General features: G+C 42.2%; 2 protein-coding genes and 1 long non-coding RNA gene across 3 annotated transcripts; 1 reads left to right on the top strand and 2 right to left on the bottom strand.

Annotated features, from left to right (window-relative positions):
• Positions 1–511: 511 nt before the first annotated feature.
• On the bottom strand, positions 512–6884 carry LOC144391096 (uncharacterized). Its single transcript, XR_013454971.1, has 2 exons — positions 6193–6884; positions 512–3782 (listed from the first exon to the last, which is right to left on the bottom strand). It is a non-coding gene; the product is annotated as an uncharacterized LOC144391096 (long non-coding RNA).
• A 2683-nt stretch (positions 6885–9567) lies between these two features.
• Positions 9568–11801, top strand: LOC144391095 (zona pellucida sperm-binding protein 4-like). The gene is made up of 7 exons (XM_078097648.1): positions 9568–10084; positions 10185–10369; positions 10473–10570; positions 10647–10807; positions 10885–11077; positions 11243–11381; positions 11464–11801. Exons 1-7 carry the CDS (start codon positions 9628–9630, stop codon positions 11626–11628), a joined length of 1398 nt encoding a protein of 465 aa, XP_077953774.1. The 5' UTR covers positions 9568–9627; the 3' UTR covers positions 11629–11801.
• A 3014-nt stretch (positions 11802–14815) lies between these two features.
• LOC120812724 (transmembrane protein 263-like) lies at positions 14816–20823 on the bottom strand. The gene is made up of 3 exons (XM_040168892.2): positions 20319–20823; positions 17138–17199; positions 14816–16614 (listed from the first exon to the last, which is right to left on the bottom strand). The coding sequence occupies exons 2-3, from the start codon at positions 17193–17195 to the stop codon at positions 16310–16312; spliced, it is 363 nt and encodes a 120-aa protein (XP_040024826.2). The 5' UTR covers positions 17196–17199; positions 20319–20823; the 3' UTR covers positions 14816–16309.
• Positions 20824–20834: the final 11 nt, after the last annotated feature.

Here is a 20834-nt window from a genome sequence, read left to right as displayed (position 1 = left end):
GAAGCTCGTAAATAGGTTCCAGCGGGGGAAATGAAGCAATGCTGCAAGCTAAATATACCTTTATTTAAATTTCGCTTTTCAAAGTTTTGTGAATCATCAACTGAGTTTTGTGATGCTAGCTAACTCGCTGTTGCATAGCAACACACCATCTTCACCTATTTAAAGTTCTCGTGCTGACTATCTTGCGAAGTTGACCTATAAACTTTAGTCAGTTTTTGTTTCCTCTGAATGGGACAGGGAATGTGCTCACAACCAAAAGAATGAAGGTATGACTAAACTGTCCAGCTCCAGAGGTCCAGTGTGTTTAAATGACCCCACTACATCACAACCAAAACTGTGGACGCATCCCAATGTCCCCCCTAAACCCTGAACCCTCAGGGACTTAAATGTTAACTTAAATGGTTGAGTGTGAGAGTCTGACAAGGCTTTAGATGGTGTGAAAATGAATGGAACAGCCCTTCGCTGCAGCATGCAAATTAAATATTCAATGAATATATTTGTAAACATTGTCTGATTTCATGCAGGTTTTTTATTTATTTTATCCTTATTGTTTTAATCAGAAGCCATTTATTGCCACATATGTCACCCATAGAGGAATTTGACTTGGTGCATTAGTGCAATATAAGAAAAAAATATATGAATAAAATAAGATAATTCAAGTAAAATAAGATTAAAAAAACATACTAGCAAGAATTAACAATGTAACCCGATAAGTACGTTAAAACACATATGTATGTCCATATGTTTCCATGGTGAGAGAAACTACTGTGCAAATGTTGCAGGGATGAAGTATTTGGGTCAATGGGGGACTCAGTTCAAGAGACAAAATGGTGTATACAATTCAATATAGCTCTACTAAATAACTGCTAATGCTTCCACTGGTTATCCCATTGTTAAAGTCATATTGTACTTGTCTGTAATTCCCTTGGGCGAAGTTACGGAAAGGGTTCATAAAGGGCCCAAACTGCAAAAGAGCCCTCAAACACTCAACAAGTTGACAGCGGCATCGGTCTGTGACCCTCTAGTGGGTCCCAGTTTCATTACAGATGGTGCGCATGGGGAAATACAGACTTATTTTATTACATTACAGGTCATTTAGCAGACGCTTTTATCCAAAACGATTTACATTACATTTTTAACCCATGGTTTTTACATTTTTCCTGGGGAGCAGTTAGAGGTTAGGTGTCTTGCTCAGGGACACTTCGACATGGGACATGGAGCAGCTGGGGTTTGAACCGCCAACCTTACAGTTCCCAGCGCACCCTTTCTACTCCATGCACCACCGTCACCCGTTTCAAGAACTTTATTGAGAGATTCCCATATTACAAAGGTACAAAGTACAGAGACTGCTGTTGCCTCTGTCAAAACAAAATACAGGTCCAAGCTCAATATTGAGCAAAAATTAAAAGTGGCGGTATGATGTCTGCAACCCTGTTTGGAAAAGATTTAAGCAGGCTCTTTGCAGCCGCTAATACAGATAAAAAATGTTTTATCAGTATTGTAAGAATACGTGTTCAAGATTTGGAGCCTGGTCGGGGTTATCAAAAATTCAGCCGAATAACTTCTCTCGTTCTGGGAAATTTATTTGTCAGATCACAGGTCAAGTATCAGCGCTGCGTTTGCAAAGGCAGGAGCAGTTCAGGCAGCACACAGGCCGGAAGAACAACTAACTAACATCAGCAAGAACATCATGTTTTATAACCCTTGAAAGACAGAGAAGGAAATATTTCTATTGGCCCTAAACTGGCGTAGAGGAGGACCTTCCACCTCCCGCATCTAAGATCCGGTCACATCCAATGTCCAGACTCCTGACTTAACGTAAACATCGTAAACAGAGTGTGTATGTTGAATAGTGTTGGTGTGTCTCTAACCCCCCTTTGGCTGGTAAATCTTCTAGTTGACCCGCAGACCTTACATTCCTCAGCCAGGACACAAACTGACTCCCCATCCTGTCAGACTCGTGTCTGCCTGCTTGGCAGATCCTGCTTCCCCCCTTACCTAACTCTTAAATCAAGACAAGACAGCAAACCCCCAACTAAGCCCATGAAAATAACTTTTGATTATCAATTCCCCCTTTTTACATAATTCATTATGTAAACCAAAAAAAATCAAAAGAAACCACCAATCTAAACGCTAAATATCTATATCAGTGAATAAGGGTGAATGCAGCAGTCCTGGAAATCCCTAAACAGTACAAAAAATCTACACCACATCTAAACCGAGTATAATAGACACAGAATACATCCTAGCCCAAAAATATCACACCATCTACGTGTATGCATCCACTATATATGATGTGTGCAACAGTTAGCAGATCACGCGGACAGGAATGTTGAACCTAAAAGGATTTCTTCTTCAGGTCCCTCGAAGTCGGTTCTTACCATACCTATCTCCTCTCCAATCTCCTCCGGCCCTAACAATTGGATCCTCTCATGTAACAAAGCCATCTGGTATGGCAGGGGTATTTTAGCATCTATTGCAGAGGTGATGCCTCGGAGACATAGTTGTCTGATACAGGGGATGCAGCAGCATCCACAAAGGGCAAAAACCACTATTGCGATTACTAAGGTCCGAAAAACTGACAGGAAGAAGCCCTTCCATTGTCCAAAGTATTTACCAAACCAATTACCGACGGTGCCGTCTATACCAGAGTGTTCAGCTAATTCAACAGACATGGCTCTGAGTCCGTGTAATGCTCTAGTAAAGGATCCATCTGGGGCGGTGTTATTGGGGATAAAAGTGCAGCACGCTTGGCCAAACATCGCACACACTCCTCCTTTCTCAGCTAATAACATATCCAAAGCCATCCGGTTCTGGTAAGTCATCAATGAGGTGGCCGATAGTTGGCTGTGCACCCCTTCCAGAGCATCTCTCGTCATATTGGTGAGCCGCTGGATATTGAAATGTACATAATTTAGTCGATCCACATTTTTGTTTACAGTTATAAAAGGGAACAATGATTCCCATCCGGCCGCTATCTGATCCGTTAACTTGTATTGATCAGGTTCCCCTCTCGGCACCTCAATAGCATCGAAATAAACAGGGGATCCTTCTGTTAAGCTAAATTCTCTTTTACTGCGACTGAATGAATTACGTCTTTTTGCCTCGTTGCTCAATGTTTCAGCGGTTATTGGAACTATTTTCAGCGGAACGATGAGGGAAACTGAGGTGCATTTCCCCATCCACTCAGCTGACAGTACATTAAGTAATCTCCTACCGCCGCAGTACCAGTAGATATCAGAGCGGGCCTGGGTCAATTTGGTCATATTTGTCCAGGTGGTTACATCAAATGTCACATTGCACCATGAATCGGTTAAGGAACCTACGTTCAGTCCCCCTTTAAGATGCTTAGTGAAACAGGTATAATCGCCACTTATGGGAGTGAACATGGGAGGGATTGCTTGTGGTTGTGATCCTGGAAAAATAGTTACCCACGACTTGCAACCTTCACTTGGATTCTCTTTAGTATGTAATTCTATCAGGCAGTCAATGTTACCGGCCTGGCTAAGGACCGAGGGCACTGTCCATAGGCTGGCTCTTGCACCTGCACAGGCCACACAGTCAGCGGTGTCCATTTGCTGGGACGCAGTTGTGATCCAATTACTTAATTTGTCCTCTTTTAACCACACTTTCACACAGTGCGTGGTTACTTCTGCAACTTTGTATGGACCTTCCCAGCGGGGATCAGTCCAACTGAATCTGGCTACTTTCCGTAGTACCCAGTCATCCACCTCCACTGGTGCACACTCTCCTTCTTCTTCTCCAGAAAGGATCTCTGTCACCTGTTGAGAGATACTCATCACAGTATTATTACAAATAGCCGTTAACAGTGGTAGTTGATGAGAGGCCGGAGCATCCCGTCTGATTTCTGACTTAGGTTTCAAATCATTACATTGATGCACATTCGCTCTGGCTGCATTCCCCTGATAATATCTGTTCCTATTACCTCTTAACCCCCCTGTCTCATGGCGCTCCATCGGAGTAGATGTGGTTTTTGTGACTCTAGCTCTGCTCCATGCTCCTGAAATTCCTCGTCCCAATCATCTGCAGGGACAGGCTCATCTTCCTCTGACTCAACCTGCCTCCCCCGCTCATCCTGTCCACGCCGGGTGATTGATTGCCGCTCTGCCTGGGCTATGACTTCTAACAAAGTTTCTTCTCCTGCAACTCTTCCTCCCCCTACATTAAATGAGGTCATAGGTCTGTGCTCGGGTTGCCGCTTCTTTACGACTGTCGAGTGACCCTGTGGTGTGTTAGGATTACTCCAATCGACAGGCTCCGGCTGGGGCCTGTCCTCCAAATATTGTACCGTCTCTGAGAGAAAAGCAGAAACCTTCTCCACTCCATCATTCTCTTCATGTGGATATGGGGTTACCTGTAACAACCCTTTTTGAACTACCAAAACCTGAGATTCTCCTGGATTAGTAGCTTTCCCTTGCCTCAGTGGCATCTGATGTGGTTCATTTAACAACCGATTAGCCTCCGCATATGGGCCTGTCGAGTAGGGAGGAGGCGCACTAGATTTACAACCGGTCTCATGCACTTTCTCCTCTCCTGCTTTGGTTTGCGGCAACTGCATTGCCGTCTTACTCACGAATACCGCATTTATTTCTCCCAGAAATGTTCTACAGTCCACTAAGAACTCATCTGCCTTTTCTGCACTTTTCTTCTCTTTTCCACAAAATCTCCCCTTAACGGCAAGGAGCGCATGCGCATGGTCTTTTCCTCTTCTCGCCATCCTAAGATGGTCCTGCAGCTGCTCGCCTGTTGGTTGAGAATCTGTCTCCCTTCCAACATTCCTCTTTCCTGCCTCTGTGCAACCCACTTCACATATTTTTGTTACACATTTCCTATCTTTTTCTAGGGTTTTATCCATATGTCTCTTATAAGTCTTAAATAGGGCGAAACCCTTATTTACCTTCTTTACACCTTTACACCTTCTTTAAACCTTCTTTACACCTCTCCCATATCGTTATGGTTTCCTCCATTTTCATCACAGGTTATTTATTTATTCACACGTGGTTTTTGAACACAAGAGAAAGGACTCAATGCCCAATACTGTGAACCCAATCAAGAACCTTCTACTGTATTAGAGGAATACAGCGCTCGATTGTTGAGGCTTATAACACCAGTTCACTCGTATTGTTTTATTTCTCTCGTATTTATACCACCATCATTTAACTATGATTTTCCCTTTTACCCTTTAATACATATCCCCACAGATGTGTAATCCGGTCAAACACTTTTCACTGTCGGATTCTCAGTCCTTTTTCAAGTCCTGATACGCCCAGCTTCCAGGTTCGGTAAAACACCAGGAGTTACACCAACCACCCACACATTTCCCAGTATGAAAAACAACAAATCTTTCCCAGTGTCCTTATTTCTTCATCTAATATTCTAACCTGCCAGTCCAAGAATCACACGAGTAGGACTGCAGGACCAGAGGTATCTACGTACCACACGGATTGCAACTTGGATTTCTACAGACTAAGATTAACATAAATCCCTGCTCTATTCTAAACTGCCAGTCCACGACATGCAAACGTGGGACCCCAGTCACCAGAGGTATCTACGTACCACACGGATTGCAACTTGGATTTCTACAGACTAAGATTAACATAAATTTACCTAAATCCCTGCTCTATTCTAAACTGCCAGTCCACGACATGCAAACGTGGGACCCCAGTCACCAGAGGTATCTACGTACCACACGGATTGCAACTTGGATTTCTACAGACTAAGAGTCGACCTCAGGGAACTCAAGTGAGCCCCGTCGTTCCTTTTTAAACTCTTCATATATTTACCTAAGTCCCTAAACCTAAACCCCTACACTATTCTAAACTGCCAGTCCACTGCATGCAAACGTGGGACTGCAGTTACCAGAGGTATCTACGTACCACACGGATTGTAACTTGGATTTCTACAGACTAAGAGTATATATATTTTTACCTAAATCCCTAAACCTATGGACACTTATTCACTTACCCTAACGTTGAATTCAGTGTGAGTATGTGCTTATACTTTACATGTGATCAACAGGAATTTTTTTAATTTAGTTTTAAATTTAGTGGTCTTATAACGACCTTATTCAGTCAATGGACAGAGACGAATTCTGCAGTTGACAACAAATCTTTTTAGAAGTATCCAATCACAGACATTTTATTCATTTAGAACAAAAGGTTGTCTGCTCACCTGATTCTGTTTTGCGCGCCTGTTGTCAATGCTGAACCACGCCGCCGGTCCTTTCAGCTCGGTCCGGAAAACGGACGTCCCCGTCTTTCTTTGTCCAGGTCAGCAAATCACGTCGAGGTCACCAAATTGTAAGAATACGTGTTCAAGAATTGGAGCCTGGTCGGGGTTATCAAAAATTCAGCCGAACGACTTCTCTCGTTCTGGGAAATGTATTTGTCAGATCAGAGGTCAAGTATCAGCGCTGCGTTTGCAAAGGCAGGAGCAGTTCAGGCAGCACACAGGCCGGAAGAACAACTCCCTAACATCAGCAAGAACATCATGTTTTATAACCCTTGAAAGACAGAGAAGGAAATATTTCTATTGGCCCTAAACTGGCGTAGAGGAGGACCTTCCACCTCCCGCATCTAAGATCCGGTCACATCCAATGTCCAGACTCCTGACTTAACGTAAACATCGTAAACAGAGTGTGTATGTTGAATAGTGTTGGTGTGTCTCTAACCCCCCTTTGGCTGGTAAATCTTCTAGTTGACCCGCAGACCTTACATTCCTCAGCCAGGACAGAAACTGACTCCCCATCCTGTCAGACTCGTGTCTGCCTGCTTGGCAGATCCTGCTTCCCCCCTTACCTAACTCTTAAATCAAGACTAGACAGCAAACCCCCAACTAAGCCCATGAAAATAACTTTTGATTATCAGTATGAGATGGCTCATACATATGTGCACTAATTTTGTTTTGCACAGGTTGCACATTGTTGTTGTTTTGAAAACACATGCATCAAGAAAGAATCAAAGTCTTAGCAAAATGAATATTTGGTGACAAATAGACTTGAGGCCACAAAGACCTTTGGAAATGTTTTTGTGACCTAAATAAATACTTTAATGTCAAACGGTTTATCAAACAAGTGGCATGATTGGACTGGACCTTCTATTCCCCTTTTCTCACCCATACAACTGGTCTTTATTCTGGTTTATTTATTTATACCCCTCAATTAAAATAAATGATAAGACTTATTTCATATGAGAAGATTTTTGGTGGTTGACAAAACCTGGAATTGTTTTTTATTTGACCTCAAAGGAGGGGTTTTAAAACATTAAGCCTAGTCAGCATATGCGACATTTGTACACTTCTATCCAGGTCAAACTGCTATTGGCAAAGGGATATCATCTCAGTAGTGGCACAAGCACTGCTAGTTGGGACAGAGGTAGAAACTCAGGGCTCAATATGGCAAAAGTCTGACCCACCATTGTAAAGGTATCCTGCACATACATAATAGTTTACATCCTTTTTTCAATCCCTCCAAGAACCCAGGCCCCTTACCAGCAGCCACCGCATCAACCGCATTCACCGCATCCAGAGCATCCACTGCATCAACCACATCAACCGCATCCACCGCATCCAGAGCATCCACCACATCAACCGCATGCACAGCATCCGCTACATCCACCGCATCAACCACATCAACCACATCCACCGCATTCAGAGCATCCACAGCATCAACCACATCAACCGCATCCACCGCATCCAGAGCATCCACCACATCAACCGCATGCACAGCATCCGCTACATCCACCGCATCAACCACATCAACCACATCCACCGCATTCAGAGCATCCACAGCATCAACCACATCAACTGCATCCACCGCATCCACCGCATCAACCACATCAACCGCATTCAGAGCATCCACAGCATCAACCACATCAACTGCATTCAGAGCATCCACAGCATCAACCACATCAACTGCATCCACCGCATCCAGAGCATCCACTGCATCCACCGGATCAACCGGATCAACCGCACCCAGAGCATCTACCACATTCACCGCAGCAACCACATCCACCAGATGCACCGCAGCAACCGCATCAACTGCATTCAGAGCATCCACCGCATCCACGCATCATTGCATTACATTATATGTCATTTAGCTGTCGCTTTTGTCCAAAGCAACTTACAATAAGTACATTTCAAACATCAGGATACAAACCCAGAAGAACACGAAACAAGAAGTGCAATTTCATCAACCACATCTACAGTTCTGTCTGAACAGTAATACAGAGCTGCCCCAACAAGCTTACATAGGTAGACTTGTTTATAGAGTTGGTAACCTTTTTGAAGTTGTATTTGTACTGCTTGCAATGGTTGCTAATAACTATTGAACTCCAGCAGTAACAAAGACAAACTGAATCCTGTCTGAAACTTTGATCAGACGGAATGCATGATTTCGTTGGAGGGAGTATGCTACGTCTCACAGTGTTTCATGTTGGGCTATTAACAGTCAATTAAGCTGGTTCTTTATTAGTCAGTAACTTAGCTAAATGCCAAGGTGGAGCACATTATCAACTAACCACATTATTTTGTTTTTTTCTTTTATCCTATAGTGCAATTTCTAGATTGTTGCATTAACATTAATGTTATGCAATGTTAACATTAACATTGTGTCAAGTTGAGAAAAGCTAAGGTTGATATTTTTCACATATATGGATACTAGCTCACGGATTGGAGAAAATAGATTTTTCTTTATGACCATCAAGTAATTTCCAGCATTATAATTTGGTAGCAAAAGGAAAATATATTCCCATCACATGCTCTGAACTGACAAAAATCTAGTTTGATAAATCAGTAGACTACGACACAATGAGGTATGCACATATTAACCGATAAAGTACCATGGTATTGATATCAGTGAAATTGCATTGTAAATTGGAAGTGTGAGGTTGGTTAACATATTCATTCAGTAGGTCGATCAACGTAGCTGCAAGTCCTTACAAGACATTAAGTAATAATTATTTCCATATGCTATTGTACAATTTAATTATTATAACTAAGTAATAAAAAATCATCCCCCTTTTCATCTGTTCCCAAGCCACAATACGTATGTAAACTCTATTGATTAGTTATCATATAATGTAAAAGCCTTCCTAGATTTAAAGATGTATGTGAAATAACCTTCAGTGAATGCTCTTCTTGCAGTAGATTAAAGCTCCTCTGTTCAGGAAACTGTAACATGGTTATGTTTGAAATGAGGTGTTCACAATCAAAAGGTAAACCTATTAACAGTCTCAGTTGTAGAGGAAAGATGTGCACTAGCAAAATACACATTTGGACACTGAGACCTTTGAAAAAGGTTTTTGTGACCCAAATGTCTAAACTGTCAATAAATACTTTAATGTCATCCAACACAGTGATGTGAACACATGGGTCTGATCTTGGAAAGTTGCCAAAAGGCTCATCGATCCTCCCACTTTCAAAAACATGACATAATACAACCCTGAGGCTTTTGAGTGGCTAAAGAAAGAAATGGGAAGCTGTAATTGGTGGTAAATTGCCTCAGGGGAGGAGTTTTTTTAAAACCTCCAGGCTACTAACATATAAATGTAGCAGCATATACATCAGTAGTACACTTGGGAATTATCCAGGTCAAACTGCTGTTGAACCATGGCAAAGCTGGCCACCTCTTCTGTGGCACTAGCAGTGCTAGGGTGCGTACTATGGACCGTGGTAAATGCTCAAATCCCAAATTGGTCTCCACATCCTCATCCAAAGGGATACCCATGGCCTCCTCATCCACCACATCGACCAAACCCGCCTCCTGAAGATCCAACGATTCCTCCACCTCCTCCACCTCCTCCACATCCATATCCACCAATCTGGCCTCCTCATCAACATCATCAACATCAAGGTCCATTTTACCCAAAATATGATCAGGAACAGGGCACTAAAACACCACAGACAACACAGACACAGATTCTCGATCCAAATGTGAAGCCTGTCCAGAGTTGTGACGTGGATAAAAACGTGAGAGTCCCATGTGGACTTCCTGGCATCTCCGCTACTGGATGTGGAGCCATAAACTGCTGCTTTGACGGCAGTCAGTGCTTCTATGGAAAAGCAGGTGAGTTTTTTTAAAAGAATGTCATTCAATAGAACGTAATAATATGTAAAGAAGGTTTTCTGCATCTTTAACCTGTCAATGCTTGTTTCTGTGCCACCAGTCACCGTTCAGTGCACCAAGGACGGACAGTTCATTGTCGTTGTGGCCAGAGATGCCACTCTGCCAAGCATTGACCTCGAATCAATCTCGCTTTTGGGAGATGGGCCAAACTGTAAATATGTGGACTCTAATTCAGCCTTTGTCATCTATAATTTCCCTGTTAACGCCTGTGGCACCGTTGTTACGGTAAGACCTTGATTTTCTCATCTTTTCAACCCGTCAAGAAAACGTTAAATGTGGCTTAAGCCTATTTTTATCCCACAACGACGTTTTCTTTTACCTTTTGTAGGAAGAACCTGGTGTTATAATCTATGAGAACAGAATGACCTCCGCATACGAAGTTGAACTTGGGCCTCGTGGAGTCATTACCAGAGACAGTCACTTTCAGTAAGTGATTCTCATTTGAAGTGATTTTGTAATAACAGATCTGACCGAGCAGTTTATGACAATTTTCCCTTTTCAGATTGCTCTTCCAGGCTAGGTACATCGGTACCTCTGTTGAAACTTTGGTTGTAGAAATATTACCCCTTAGAGACCCTCCCCTACCAGTTACCGCTTTTGGACCAATCAGAGTAGCCCTGAGGTTGGCTAATGGACAATGCTCTACAAAGGGTTGCAATGAGGGTAAGTGAATGTCTGCCCGGCACTGTGCTGCTGTGTTTATAGATGTCTGGTATACTTACTGGTCCCTGCTTTCACAGTGGATGCGGCCTATACATTTTTCTATTCGGATGCTGACTATCCTGTGACTAAAATACTGAGGGAACCTGTGTACGTGGAAGTTGAACTCCTTGAAAAGACGGATCCAAACCTTGTCCTGACTCTTGGACGTTGTTGGACAACCACAACCCCCAATCCTCACAGTTTGCCCCAGTGGGACATTCTGGTTAACGAGTAACTTGAACACCAAATTAAAACTCTCTTGTTTATAGCAACATCATTTCATCAGAATTTACTCAGTGGGATTAGTGATGGAGAGATGAATGTCATGAAAGCATGGGATTACGTTCTTTAAAAGTAGTAATGGATGAGTTATGTTGGCTTTTTCTTTTCATCCAGGTGTCCGTACACAGATGATCGCTACTTGTCCTCACTGGTGCCCGTCACTCCCTCTTCTGTTACGGGCGTGTTCAGTCACTACAGACGTTTCTTTTTTACCTTCGTGGAGCCCAAATCAAAGAAGGCTCTGACTGAACAGGTAATGGTTTGATTTACTGACGATAAACTGCTGTGACAAAATATTTTTGTATTGCTCTGCTTACATGGTTTTACTTGTTCAGGTATACATTCACTGCAGTACAGCTGTGTGCCTTGCGAGACCGGGCTCCTCTTGCGAACCAGCATGCCACAGAAAGGGTAAGAGAGACGTCCAGGCTGCGGACCAGGAGAGGGCTGATCCGAAGGTCGTGGTGTCCGTTGGACCGGTGGAGCTGAATGCGCAGTAAACAGCACTGTAAACTCAAGAATTTGGCTGAAATCATTAAGTAGAATATTTGAATATGACATAATGTATATTTTAATGAATGCAAAAATATTACAAAAGTGTGCTGCAGGGAGAATGAAATTGATCCCTAAAAATATTGTAGACACATTTTGTATTAAAAGATATTGGCTTTGATATGTTGTGAATACTTTCTTGCATCATTCCACCAGTATTGTTATTGATGTTACAGAGCTTTCCCCAACTGTGTTATGAATGTATTGCATCCTGGGACATTTATGCCAGCATTGCGTCTGGTGATGCAAACTGTAATGTTACCGAATGAGCTTTTCGTGTCAAATATTGACTATTACCCCCGCTTACTATACTATAAGGCCATAAGAGATTTAATTACCTAAAATACTGTGATATAATGTAAAATTACCCTAAAATTCTTTTAAAATACATTACAGAAGATGCATTGTTCAGTTGACAACAACAATACAATGTGAGTATTTCAGATGATTCACTTATTTACTAAATTTACCAGCTAGAACCTTTTATACTGGCTAAACAACACATTATCTTCCACAAAGTCTAAAGTCATCTAGAACTACTCATAGATGGACATGTTTGCTGCAGTAGCCGAGTGCAATGCCTGCAAATACTGTGAGTCAAGAACGTTGGATGTGCTCAGACAACAGTGTTGAAGAGAGGTGTGACTACACAGAGCTGCAAGAACAGACACTTCGTCTTGATGATCTGATCTGATGAATCGTGACTGAATATTTCTTTTCAGATATGTGAAGAGTTTGATGAATATTTCTTTTGGCATATTTCTCAGCCTTAAGTCTTGATGACATAACTGATCTGTTGTGTGTGAACTGCCTGTTCTCAACTCAAGTTACGACCGCATGAAGAACTTTTTTTTCATACTCCTTCCACCTGTGAGTGTCAGAGATGTTTTTCTTTGTAAAGGAGATTCAAAATAAGTAATTGGGGAGTATGGATTATTTTCACACAAAAATCCAGTCACGTCGTAGAACAAAATAAGTAATCGTGGCATGACATGACTCCAGGGCGGCGACGCTGCTCCTCCAGTTCCGTCTTTGGACGCCTCCGAGCCTTGTTGACAGCGTGGTGAAGACATCTATGTGAGCCATATGAAAACACTGTGCATCCTCCTCCTCCTCCGTCATCCTCTGGCGTGTCCTTGCTGAGCTTGATCTGCTCAGAGACAGCACTAACAAGCCAGAACCACGGGGCGATGGCAACGACCCAGAGACATGCATAGACACAGAGATACGAGGAACGAGAGAGCGATGGGGCCGGCGGGCCGAGCAGAGGAGAGAGAGAGAGAGAGAGAGAGAGAGAGAGAGAGAGAGAGAGAGAGAGAGAGAGAGAGAGAGAGAGAGAGAAGGACGTAGGCTGAGTGGAAAGGGCGCGTGAGGGAAAAATACGCAGAAAACGATTCGCCTTTCAGAACCAAAACGCTGTGCAGATAATAACTTCAAAAAGTAAGACAAGCATCCCACTAAGAGACAGAGAGAGTTTAAAATGCACTTGGGGAGTGTGTAAGATCCACTGACGCCAGAACAACCTGGAGCTCAACGCTCTAAAGACAGTGGAGATGGTTGTGGATTTCAGGAGGAACAGAGCCCCACCCTCCCCCATCACCCTGTGTGACTCCCCCGTCACTATTGTGGATTCCTTCCGTTTCCTGGGCTCCATCATCACCCAGGACCTCAAGTGGGAGCTGAACATCAGCTCCATCATCAAGAAGGCTCAGCAGAGGTTGTTCTTCCTGAGGCAGCTGAAGAAATTCAACCTGCCAAAGACGATGATGGTCCACTTCTACACGGCCATCATGGAGTCCATCCTCTGCTCCTCCATCACCGGCGTGTCATCCACTCTGCAGAGAGGGTGATCGGCTGCAATCTGCCGTCCCTCCAGGATTTGTTTGCCTCCAGGACTCTGAGGCGGGCAAGAAAGATTGTAGCAGACCACTCTCACCCGGGACACAAACCTTTTGAGCCCCTTCCATCTGGCAGGAAGAAAACCTCCCGCCACACAAACAGTTTCTTCCCCTCGGCTGTCGGACTCATCAACAGAGCCGGTCACTTTCTTTCTCTTCTGCTTGTTGGTGCACTTTATTTTTAACTTCTAAATATTTTTAACTTTAACTTGTATTCCTTTATTTTTAAACTAACCCATAGCCTTATAATACCAATGCATAGCATTACATTTTATTTTATTCCTCGTGCACTGTTGTCTTGTCGTCCATTGTCGTACTTTCTGCTGTTACGCACCAACTACCAAGTCAAATTCCTTGTATGTCTGGAACTATTATGCCAATACATGTTTCCTGATTCCTAAACAATAGCCCATTAAAATATATAATTTTAGTTAGTTTCTAATTAGACTTCTCAGATGTCTATTCCAAAGTCAAACATTTGACACTTATTTCAGATGTTTGGAGGTGCCCGACCCATGTTCTGATTCGGATGGCTAAGACAGAAGTGGATTTGTGAGCTCTCAAGATGAAATAGCTCCGTTGTTGTAAGTTCGCCTGAAATACCAAAAACCTAGTCAGACACAAGACCAACATAAATTAAAGTTATGTATAACTATTAATTTTCTTTATTTCAGACCCCAGTGCTCCCCCTGTTGACTAATCTACCACACTGTCATGTTACTGATGCTGATATACGTATTCATCCTGGTCACTGTTTGAAAGCACTGTTGAAGAAAACTTAAAAACAATTTTGCTCCAAAGATGTTAGAAGCTTTCATTTGAAGGGCTAAATCATTATAATGAATGGAAAAGAATGTTAGAAGACAAAACATGTCTTTACTTCTCACAAAATTGTTGGGAAAACCAACCAGTAGTGGACAGATTTACTTGAACAGGGACAAGACGTTTTAATTGCATTTAGCTATACTCCATTATTTAAAATAAATACAAAGTACATTGAGTGTAGCACATTATTATAACACGTTTTAATTTGACTCAAAATGTAATGAATCTTTTGTGGGTAAAATAAATATTCCTGAACTGAGATTATCCAAAGGTTTTAAAGAAATCCCCATCTCAATTTTGTCTAGAGTGGAAGAATTAAAGCAAAAACAGTTGCTCTCTACAGTAAAAGAAAAAGAAACAAGAAAAAAGTATAAATATAATGCTTTGTGACTGATCTGACACAACACGTATACAACGTCCACCATGTTTTATTTAAACATTTTTGCAATATTGCCATGTTTCCAAAAATTCAGATTGTTCAACAAACTTTCAAACATCCTGCAACACTGATTAAACAAAAGCATAATTCTGTAAAGTGCATTCAGGACTAATGGCATTTTACAGTTTAAGGTAGGTACCTTTTCCTTTAAATAATATGGAACCTAAGTTTGTCATCTTAAAATGCAGTTGACACTTGAGATTAATAACGTAAAGTCAAAACTCCAGCCTTCAGATTGGCTAAGAAACACAAAGCATTTGGGCAACGTTCAGGTTGAGAAGTAATGCTTTGATACACTGTAATATATATTTATGACTGTATGATGCATCTGTGTCTAAAATATAGATGTTAACATTGTTTGATTTGAACATACAATACAACGAACATGGCACAGTAACTATCAAAATATTCAAAATATATGTCATGTATAAAATAGTATTCATAGTCTGGACTGGAATTGAACTGGAATTTTAATTGCTATCAAAATACTCAATATTCTGAAACTGACACAATATTCATTGTAAGAAATCAGATGCTGTATCAAAAGTATGAGTCACTTTCACCCAGGTGACACAATAACTACAAAAAGGCAATATTCCGAGAAAACTGAACCTGTCACATACAGTGAAAAAGCATTCACCCTTTTTTCCTGGTTCTTATTGTTTTTCTATATTTGTCATAGTTAAATGTTTCAGGTGATCAAACTAATTGTAATATTAAACAATGATAACCCAAATAAATACAAATTGCATGTTTTAAATGATGACTTTAGGCATCAAAACCAACCTAAAAATGACATTTGTATTGACTCTGGTATCTTTGTCTAAAATTAAAATTAGTTTTATATCAATAATTTATGCGTTACAAAATAAGCAAACTAATCAGGGGCAAATTATTTTTCACATCACCAAGTTCACCAGTAAAAACATCAAACGGTCAGCAGGTGGTTTAGATATTGAACTGGACTCAACCTCAAAGATCACAGCTTTGTCCATTTGTGCGAGCTGAACAGAAGCGATTAACTGAACACAAACTTAAGTTCCCATGGACACATTTTCTAATCCATGGGAGTTGAAAGTGAAACACCTCGGTCAGTGTGTCGGATCACCAATGATGAAGAATTGTCTTTCAAGTCAAATTAAAGTAATTTTATACTGTTTAGGAGCCTCTCTCTTCTGGTGCCAAAGTTAACTTTGGCGTAAAGTACAACGGATAAATCAGGGTCGTCACTTTTTATCAAAACTGAAACATGGACATTTTATTTGACAATTTCAGGCACTGGTGATAATAGCGTGTTTTCTTTAATAAAAAGCAGGAGAGTCTTTGCAAGTTACCAAACTCCCGTTACCAAAAAATGTGTAGAGCAAACGTTTGAGTCCTGTGCTGCTCTTTTCCTGCTCACAGTGCGAGCCGTGGCGCCGCGGCTGTGTGCGTTCACTCTCCTCCTCTTCCTCTTCCTCCTCCTCGTCAGTCGGACTTGTCCTTCTTTTTGCCTCCTCCTATGGGAACTTTGCTGACCACCGCAGAGCCCACAGCAGTCACTCCCCCGGCTACCGCACACACTCCTCCTTTGACCAGACCCACTCCGATCCCGGGCAGAGCGGCTACCGAGCACACCGTGGTCTTGGTGAGGTCCAGACTCTTTCCTCCTATCCACGTCACGCCGCCCACGGTCGCCCCTAAAGCTCCCTTGGTGGCACCGTACAAGCCCCCCGCCAACCTGCCGAACATGCCCGGCTGCGCCAGAGTATAATCCTTGTTTTCGTTGTCGTCTGGTTTGAGAAAAGCAACATTTTAAGATCCAGGGACAGGACAGAACTGCTCCAAACAAGGGCTGTGAAAACTATTATTCACATTTCACTTGCTGGTGTCGTATGAAAATAGGTGCTGACTAATATTCTTTGGACAAAATAACTGATACAATTCAGCCCGACTCCAAACATATTGTAGCTTCACATGCCTTTACCTTTAGAGTCCAATGACGGTTAATAATTGGTTGTGCACGAGATGATTCTTTTCTATATTGATAGATAAATTGCCAAAGAGCATAACATTTGCAGTTAAATGGTCTTTGTTAAAAAAAAGAGAACCAGCTCTACCTCATAAAAATACTAACCTATTGAATCTGCACATTTTAGGTTTACCTGAAGAGGATTACTGCAGAAACAGATAATGCCACAAAACTGTTCTTCCACATGACTCCTCCCCTCGTTCTTCTACTGACAGGATTTGTAAACCGTTGAACACATTTGGGGCAATAAACAGAAAGTTGGACTGCAACAACTAAACGTATACCTGTAGATACTGGCTCATCATTGAGGTATGCAGGCATGTCCTCGGGCATCTCGCTCATCTCTCTGCAAGAATAAACCACACAGTCACCAACAGAGGTATGCAAAACTATAGGGAAAAAAGTTCTGTGTAACATTCAACAGTTTTCCTTGTGGCATCTTTGTGTCAGTTATGATCTTTCCCCTGATAGAGATGTGCTTGTTGTTGTATATATTTCTGAGTTTACTAATTCCTTGTAGGACACGACCACACGCTCTAGTTATGTGCCACTAAAACCCTTCATTCCAAAAAGAAAAAGCTTTTCTTTAAAGTAAATATCTCGGGATGAGGGTGTGTAGGGACAACGACAGGAGCTTGCTTTGGGTGTGCTGCTGATCCTAAAAACAAGTCAGACCTGTTCACGGTCTGCCACACAGAAGAGCAACAGATTCAACACACACGACACAGCAATATCTAAACGTAACACAACCGACAACCAAGAGTATAGTATAGTATAGTCCGTAGTATAGTATAGTATAAGTGCCGGCGCTCCGCACAAGCACATCACGCACTGCGCGTAGGGCACCAAGTGCCTGGGGGGGCATCAAAAAATCTGGGACGAGAAAAATCATCACAGTAGGCTACTAGTATAAATAACAAATAAAATATGTCTAAAGCATGATAATATGCAAAAGCAATACAAAAGTAATAGGCCTAGACCAAATTAGTGGAGAAAAAGGGGAACCTCCTGTGCGGCCCCCCACCTCCCAGTGGTTTGTTCGATTATGCCTCTAATCTTAAATGTGGCAGACAGCTTTGAAATGGCTTCGGAAAGGCATCAAGAGTCGGGGGCGGAAAAAAGAAAAAAGAAGAGACAGCGGGATGATGCTCGCGCGTTGCTCTCAGGTAAGACAATGTTTTAAATCAGGAGTCCCCAAACTTTTTTCTTGTGAGGACCGTTGCTAGCGGTCAACGGGCGGCCGGCTGGCCACATATACTCGCGCTCATAATGTCCGCACGGATCGCCGGTGGGCCGTATTCGGTACTCGTCCGCGAGTTTCTGTTACCGTTACCATTTTTGTTATCATTTCTTTTTTATGTTATCATTTACGTTTTTGTTATCATTTATGTTACCGTTATCGTTTCTGTTACCGTTAGCAATTAGACTCCAAATACAGACAACCTGGGTTTGATGAGGCTGTGTCAACTGCCAAGGAACTCTGTGAGGCCCTGAATATTGAACCAGAGCTCAAGGAGAAAAGGCTCAGGAGCACAAAAAGGCTCTTTGCATACAAAGCTGCTGATGAGCCCCTCAATGATGCCCTTAAAAAGCTTGAAGTCACATTTTTCAATTGTGTTGTGGACTCTGCTATCATGTCACTACAGGAGAGGCTTGAGACCATGAATCAGGTCAAAAAATATGGAGTGCTGCTTGACTTACATTACATTACATGACTTCAGCAAAGTGAACGGAATGTCCAAGGAGGACTCGAAGAAACACTGCAAGGAAGTACACAAGACACTGACGGATAAGGGACTGGCTGACATTGATGGACCTGAGATGATGCAGGAAATCATCAACCTTCCTCAGCTTTCACCACAGACATCTGCCTTGGAAATGCTGACATTTCTGCATAACAATCGGCTTCAAGAGGTATATCCCAATCTGTGGATTGCTCTTCGTATTGCACTGACTCTCCCTGTCACAGTTGCCTCTGCTGAGTGAAGCTTTTCAAAGCTCAAACTAATCAAAACGTACCTGCGCTCATCAATGGGGCAGGAACGTTTAAGTGGTCTGGCTCAATGGGGACGTGGCTCAGAAACTGTCATATGATGACCTGGTAGCTGATTTTTCAGCTAGGAAATGCAGGCGTGTGCCTCTGTAGGGCCTTTGACAACTGATGGTAGTGAAAATGTTTGTAATATAGTTCTATCGGATAGCAGAATGGTCTCTTTTATAGATATGGTAAAGTAAATTCTACTGTGCAGTTTGTACTTATTTTTTATATTATTGTTATTATTTGTTTGGGTTTTTTGCACTTTAAAATTTGCACTTTATTATTATTATTTGTACTTATGTATATTGTTTACTGAAGAAATGTGCACAGTATTACTTACACGGTTATATACTTGAATACTTTCTGCGTTTACAATGTTCAGTTCCAAATCTGTGTTTTTAGTAAATGTGGTGGTATTTGGTATTTATAATTTTATCTTTTATATAATTTATTTCTTTTCATGTTTGTTTATGTAAATTATTTATGTTTAGAAGTTATTTGGGGAGTAAAGAAAACCGAACTAAGCAATTCTAAATGGTTGTTATTCCTTTGATGGTGGTGGTGGTTGGTTGGTTCTTTGGTTGGGGGGGGGGGCACCACCAAGCATTTGTGCTTAGGGCACCCAAATGGTCAGCGCCGGCCCCGAGTATAGTATAGAGTCTATACTATACTCGGGGCCGGCGCTGATTACGGCCACTAAAGGGTGAACAACCACAACGTGGGCTGTTAAATACAAGTCTAACCCTTTCTAGCATGTGAAATTGTTTCTTAATCAGATAACCTTTAAGCAAATATCGCTTTTAACCGCCTCTGGTCATTCTGCCACGAAGCCGATGCCGTCGGTTCGCTAGTATCTATAGATACTAGTCACTGTAGTATAGTCATCGGACTGTTGCAATTTACACCATATCGAGCATTATTTGTCACCATGCATATCTGGCAGCTTGCATGCGCGACCGTTAGCTCGCGTGTAAAACGAGTGCTACGTCACGTTAGCGAACCGACGGCATCGGCTTCGTGGCAGAATGACGTCGACGTCAGCTAACGTCAACACCAGAGGCGGTTAAAAGCGATATTTGCTTAAAGGTTGTCTGATTAAGAAACAATGTCACACGCTAGAAAGGGTTAGACTTGTATTTAACAGCCCACGTTGTGGTTGTTCAGCCTTTAGTGACCGAAATCAGCGTGTTGGTACAATTTAACTAACGTTAGCCGAGACACGTCACAAACGGCGCTTTAACGCTTCCCCCACCGTCACTGGATCGACATTTATTGACGTGAACATATTTCCATTTCTTTCCCGGTTACACTGCTGGTTGATGGTCTTCTTTAAAAAGTAATTCGCAAGATACTCGGTATTTATTTGTTCCACAAGGCTCTCATCGCTCAATATACACACACGTTAGCAGATTTAACGTAACACTCACCTCACTTTATGATCCGACGTAACGTAACTGAATTATGCGCGAGAGCTTCTGCCCTAAACAACAATAGTGCTGTGATAATATGTAACGTTCGCTGCTGGGGGGGAGTGGGGGGTTAGGCGGCGTACTCGTGTTGTCTGATTATATGTTGAGGGAGGACCTCAGTCTCCACCCATACAAGCACACGGAGGTATCGTAACGTTACACACCACCCGCGGGACGGAGCTCCAGCCGCTGGCTGCCATTACCGAACCACATGCGCATTTAAGCACCGTGTAATTGGGATTGTCTGAAAATATAATAGCCTCATCATCTTCAGTAAGATCGTGCACTAACGCGGGGCTTTAACTGTGGTCTTTTTTTGTGTGTAGATGTTTTGGTGATGATTTGGGACAACCGTGAAAAAGTATGGCAGTAAAGATAAGATAAACATTTGCCATTTAACAAGGCCCCTGTTCGTTACTTTGGCGGGAGAGGACGCTTGACCGAAAACACCAAAACAACATCCTTCCCTCAAAG

Source organism: Gasterosteus aculeatus, chromosome Y (genome assembly GCF_964276395.1).
Source record: "Gasterosteus aculeatus chromosome Y, fGasAcu3.hap1.1, whole genome shotgun sequence".
NCBI lineage: Eukaryota > Metazoa > Chordata > Actinopteri > Perciformes > Gasterosteidae > Gasterosteus > Gasterosteus aculeatus.
This window is presented reverse-complemented; position numbering and strand designations above follow the sequence as displayed.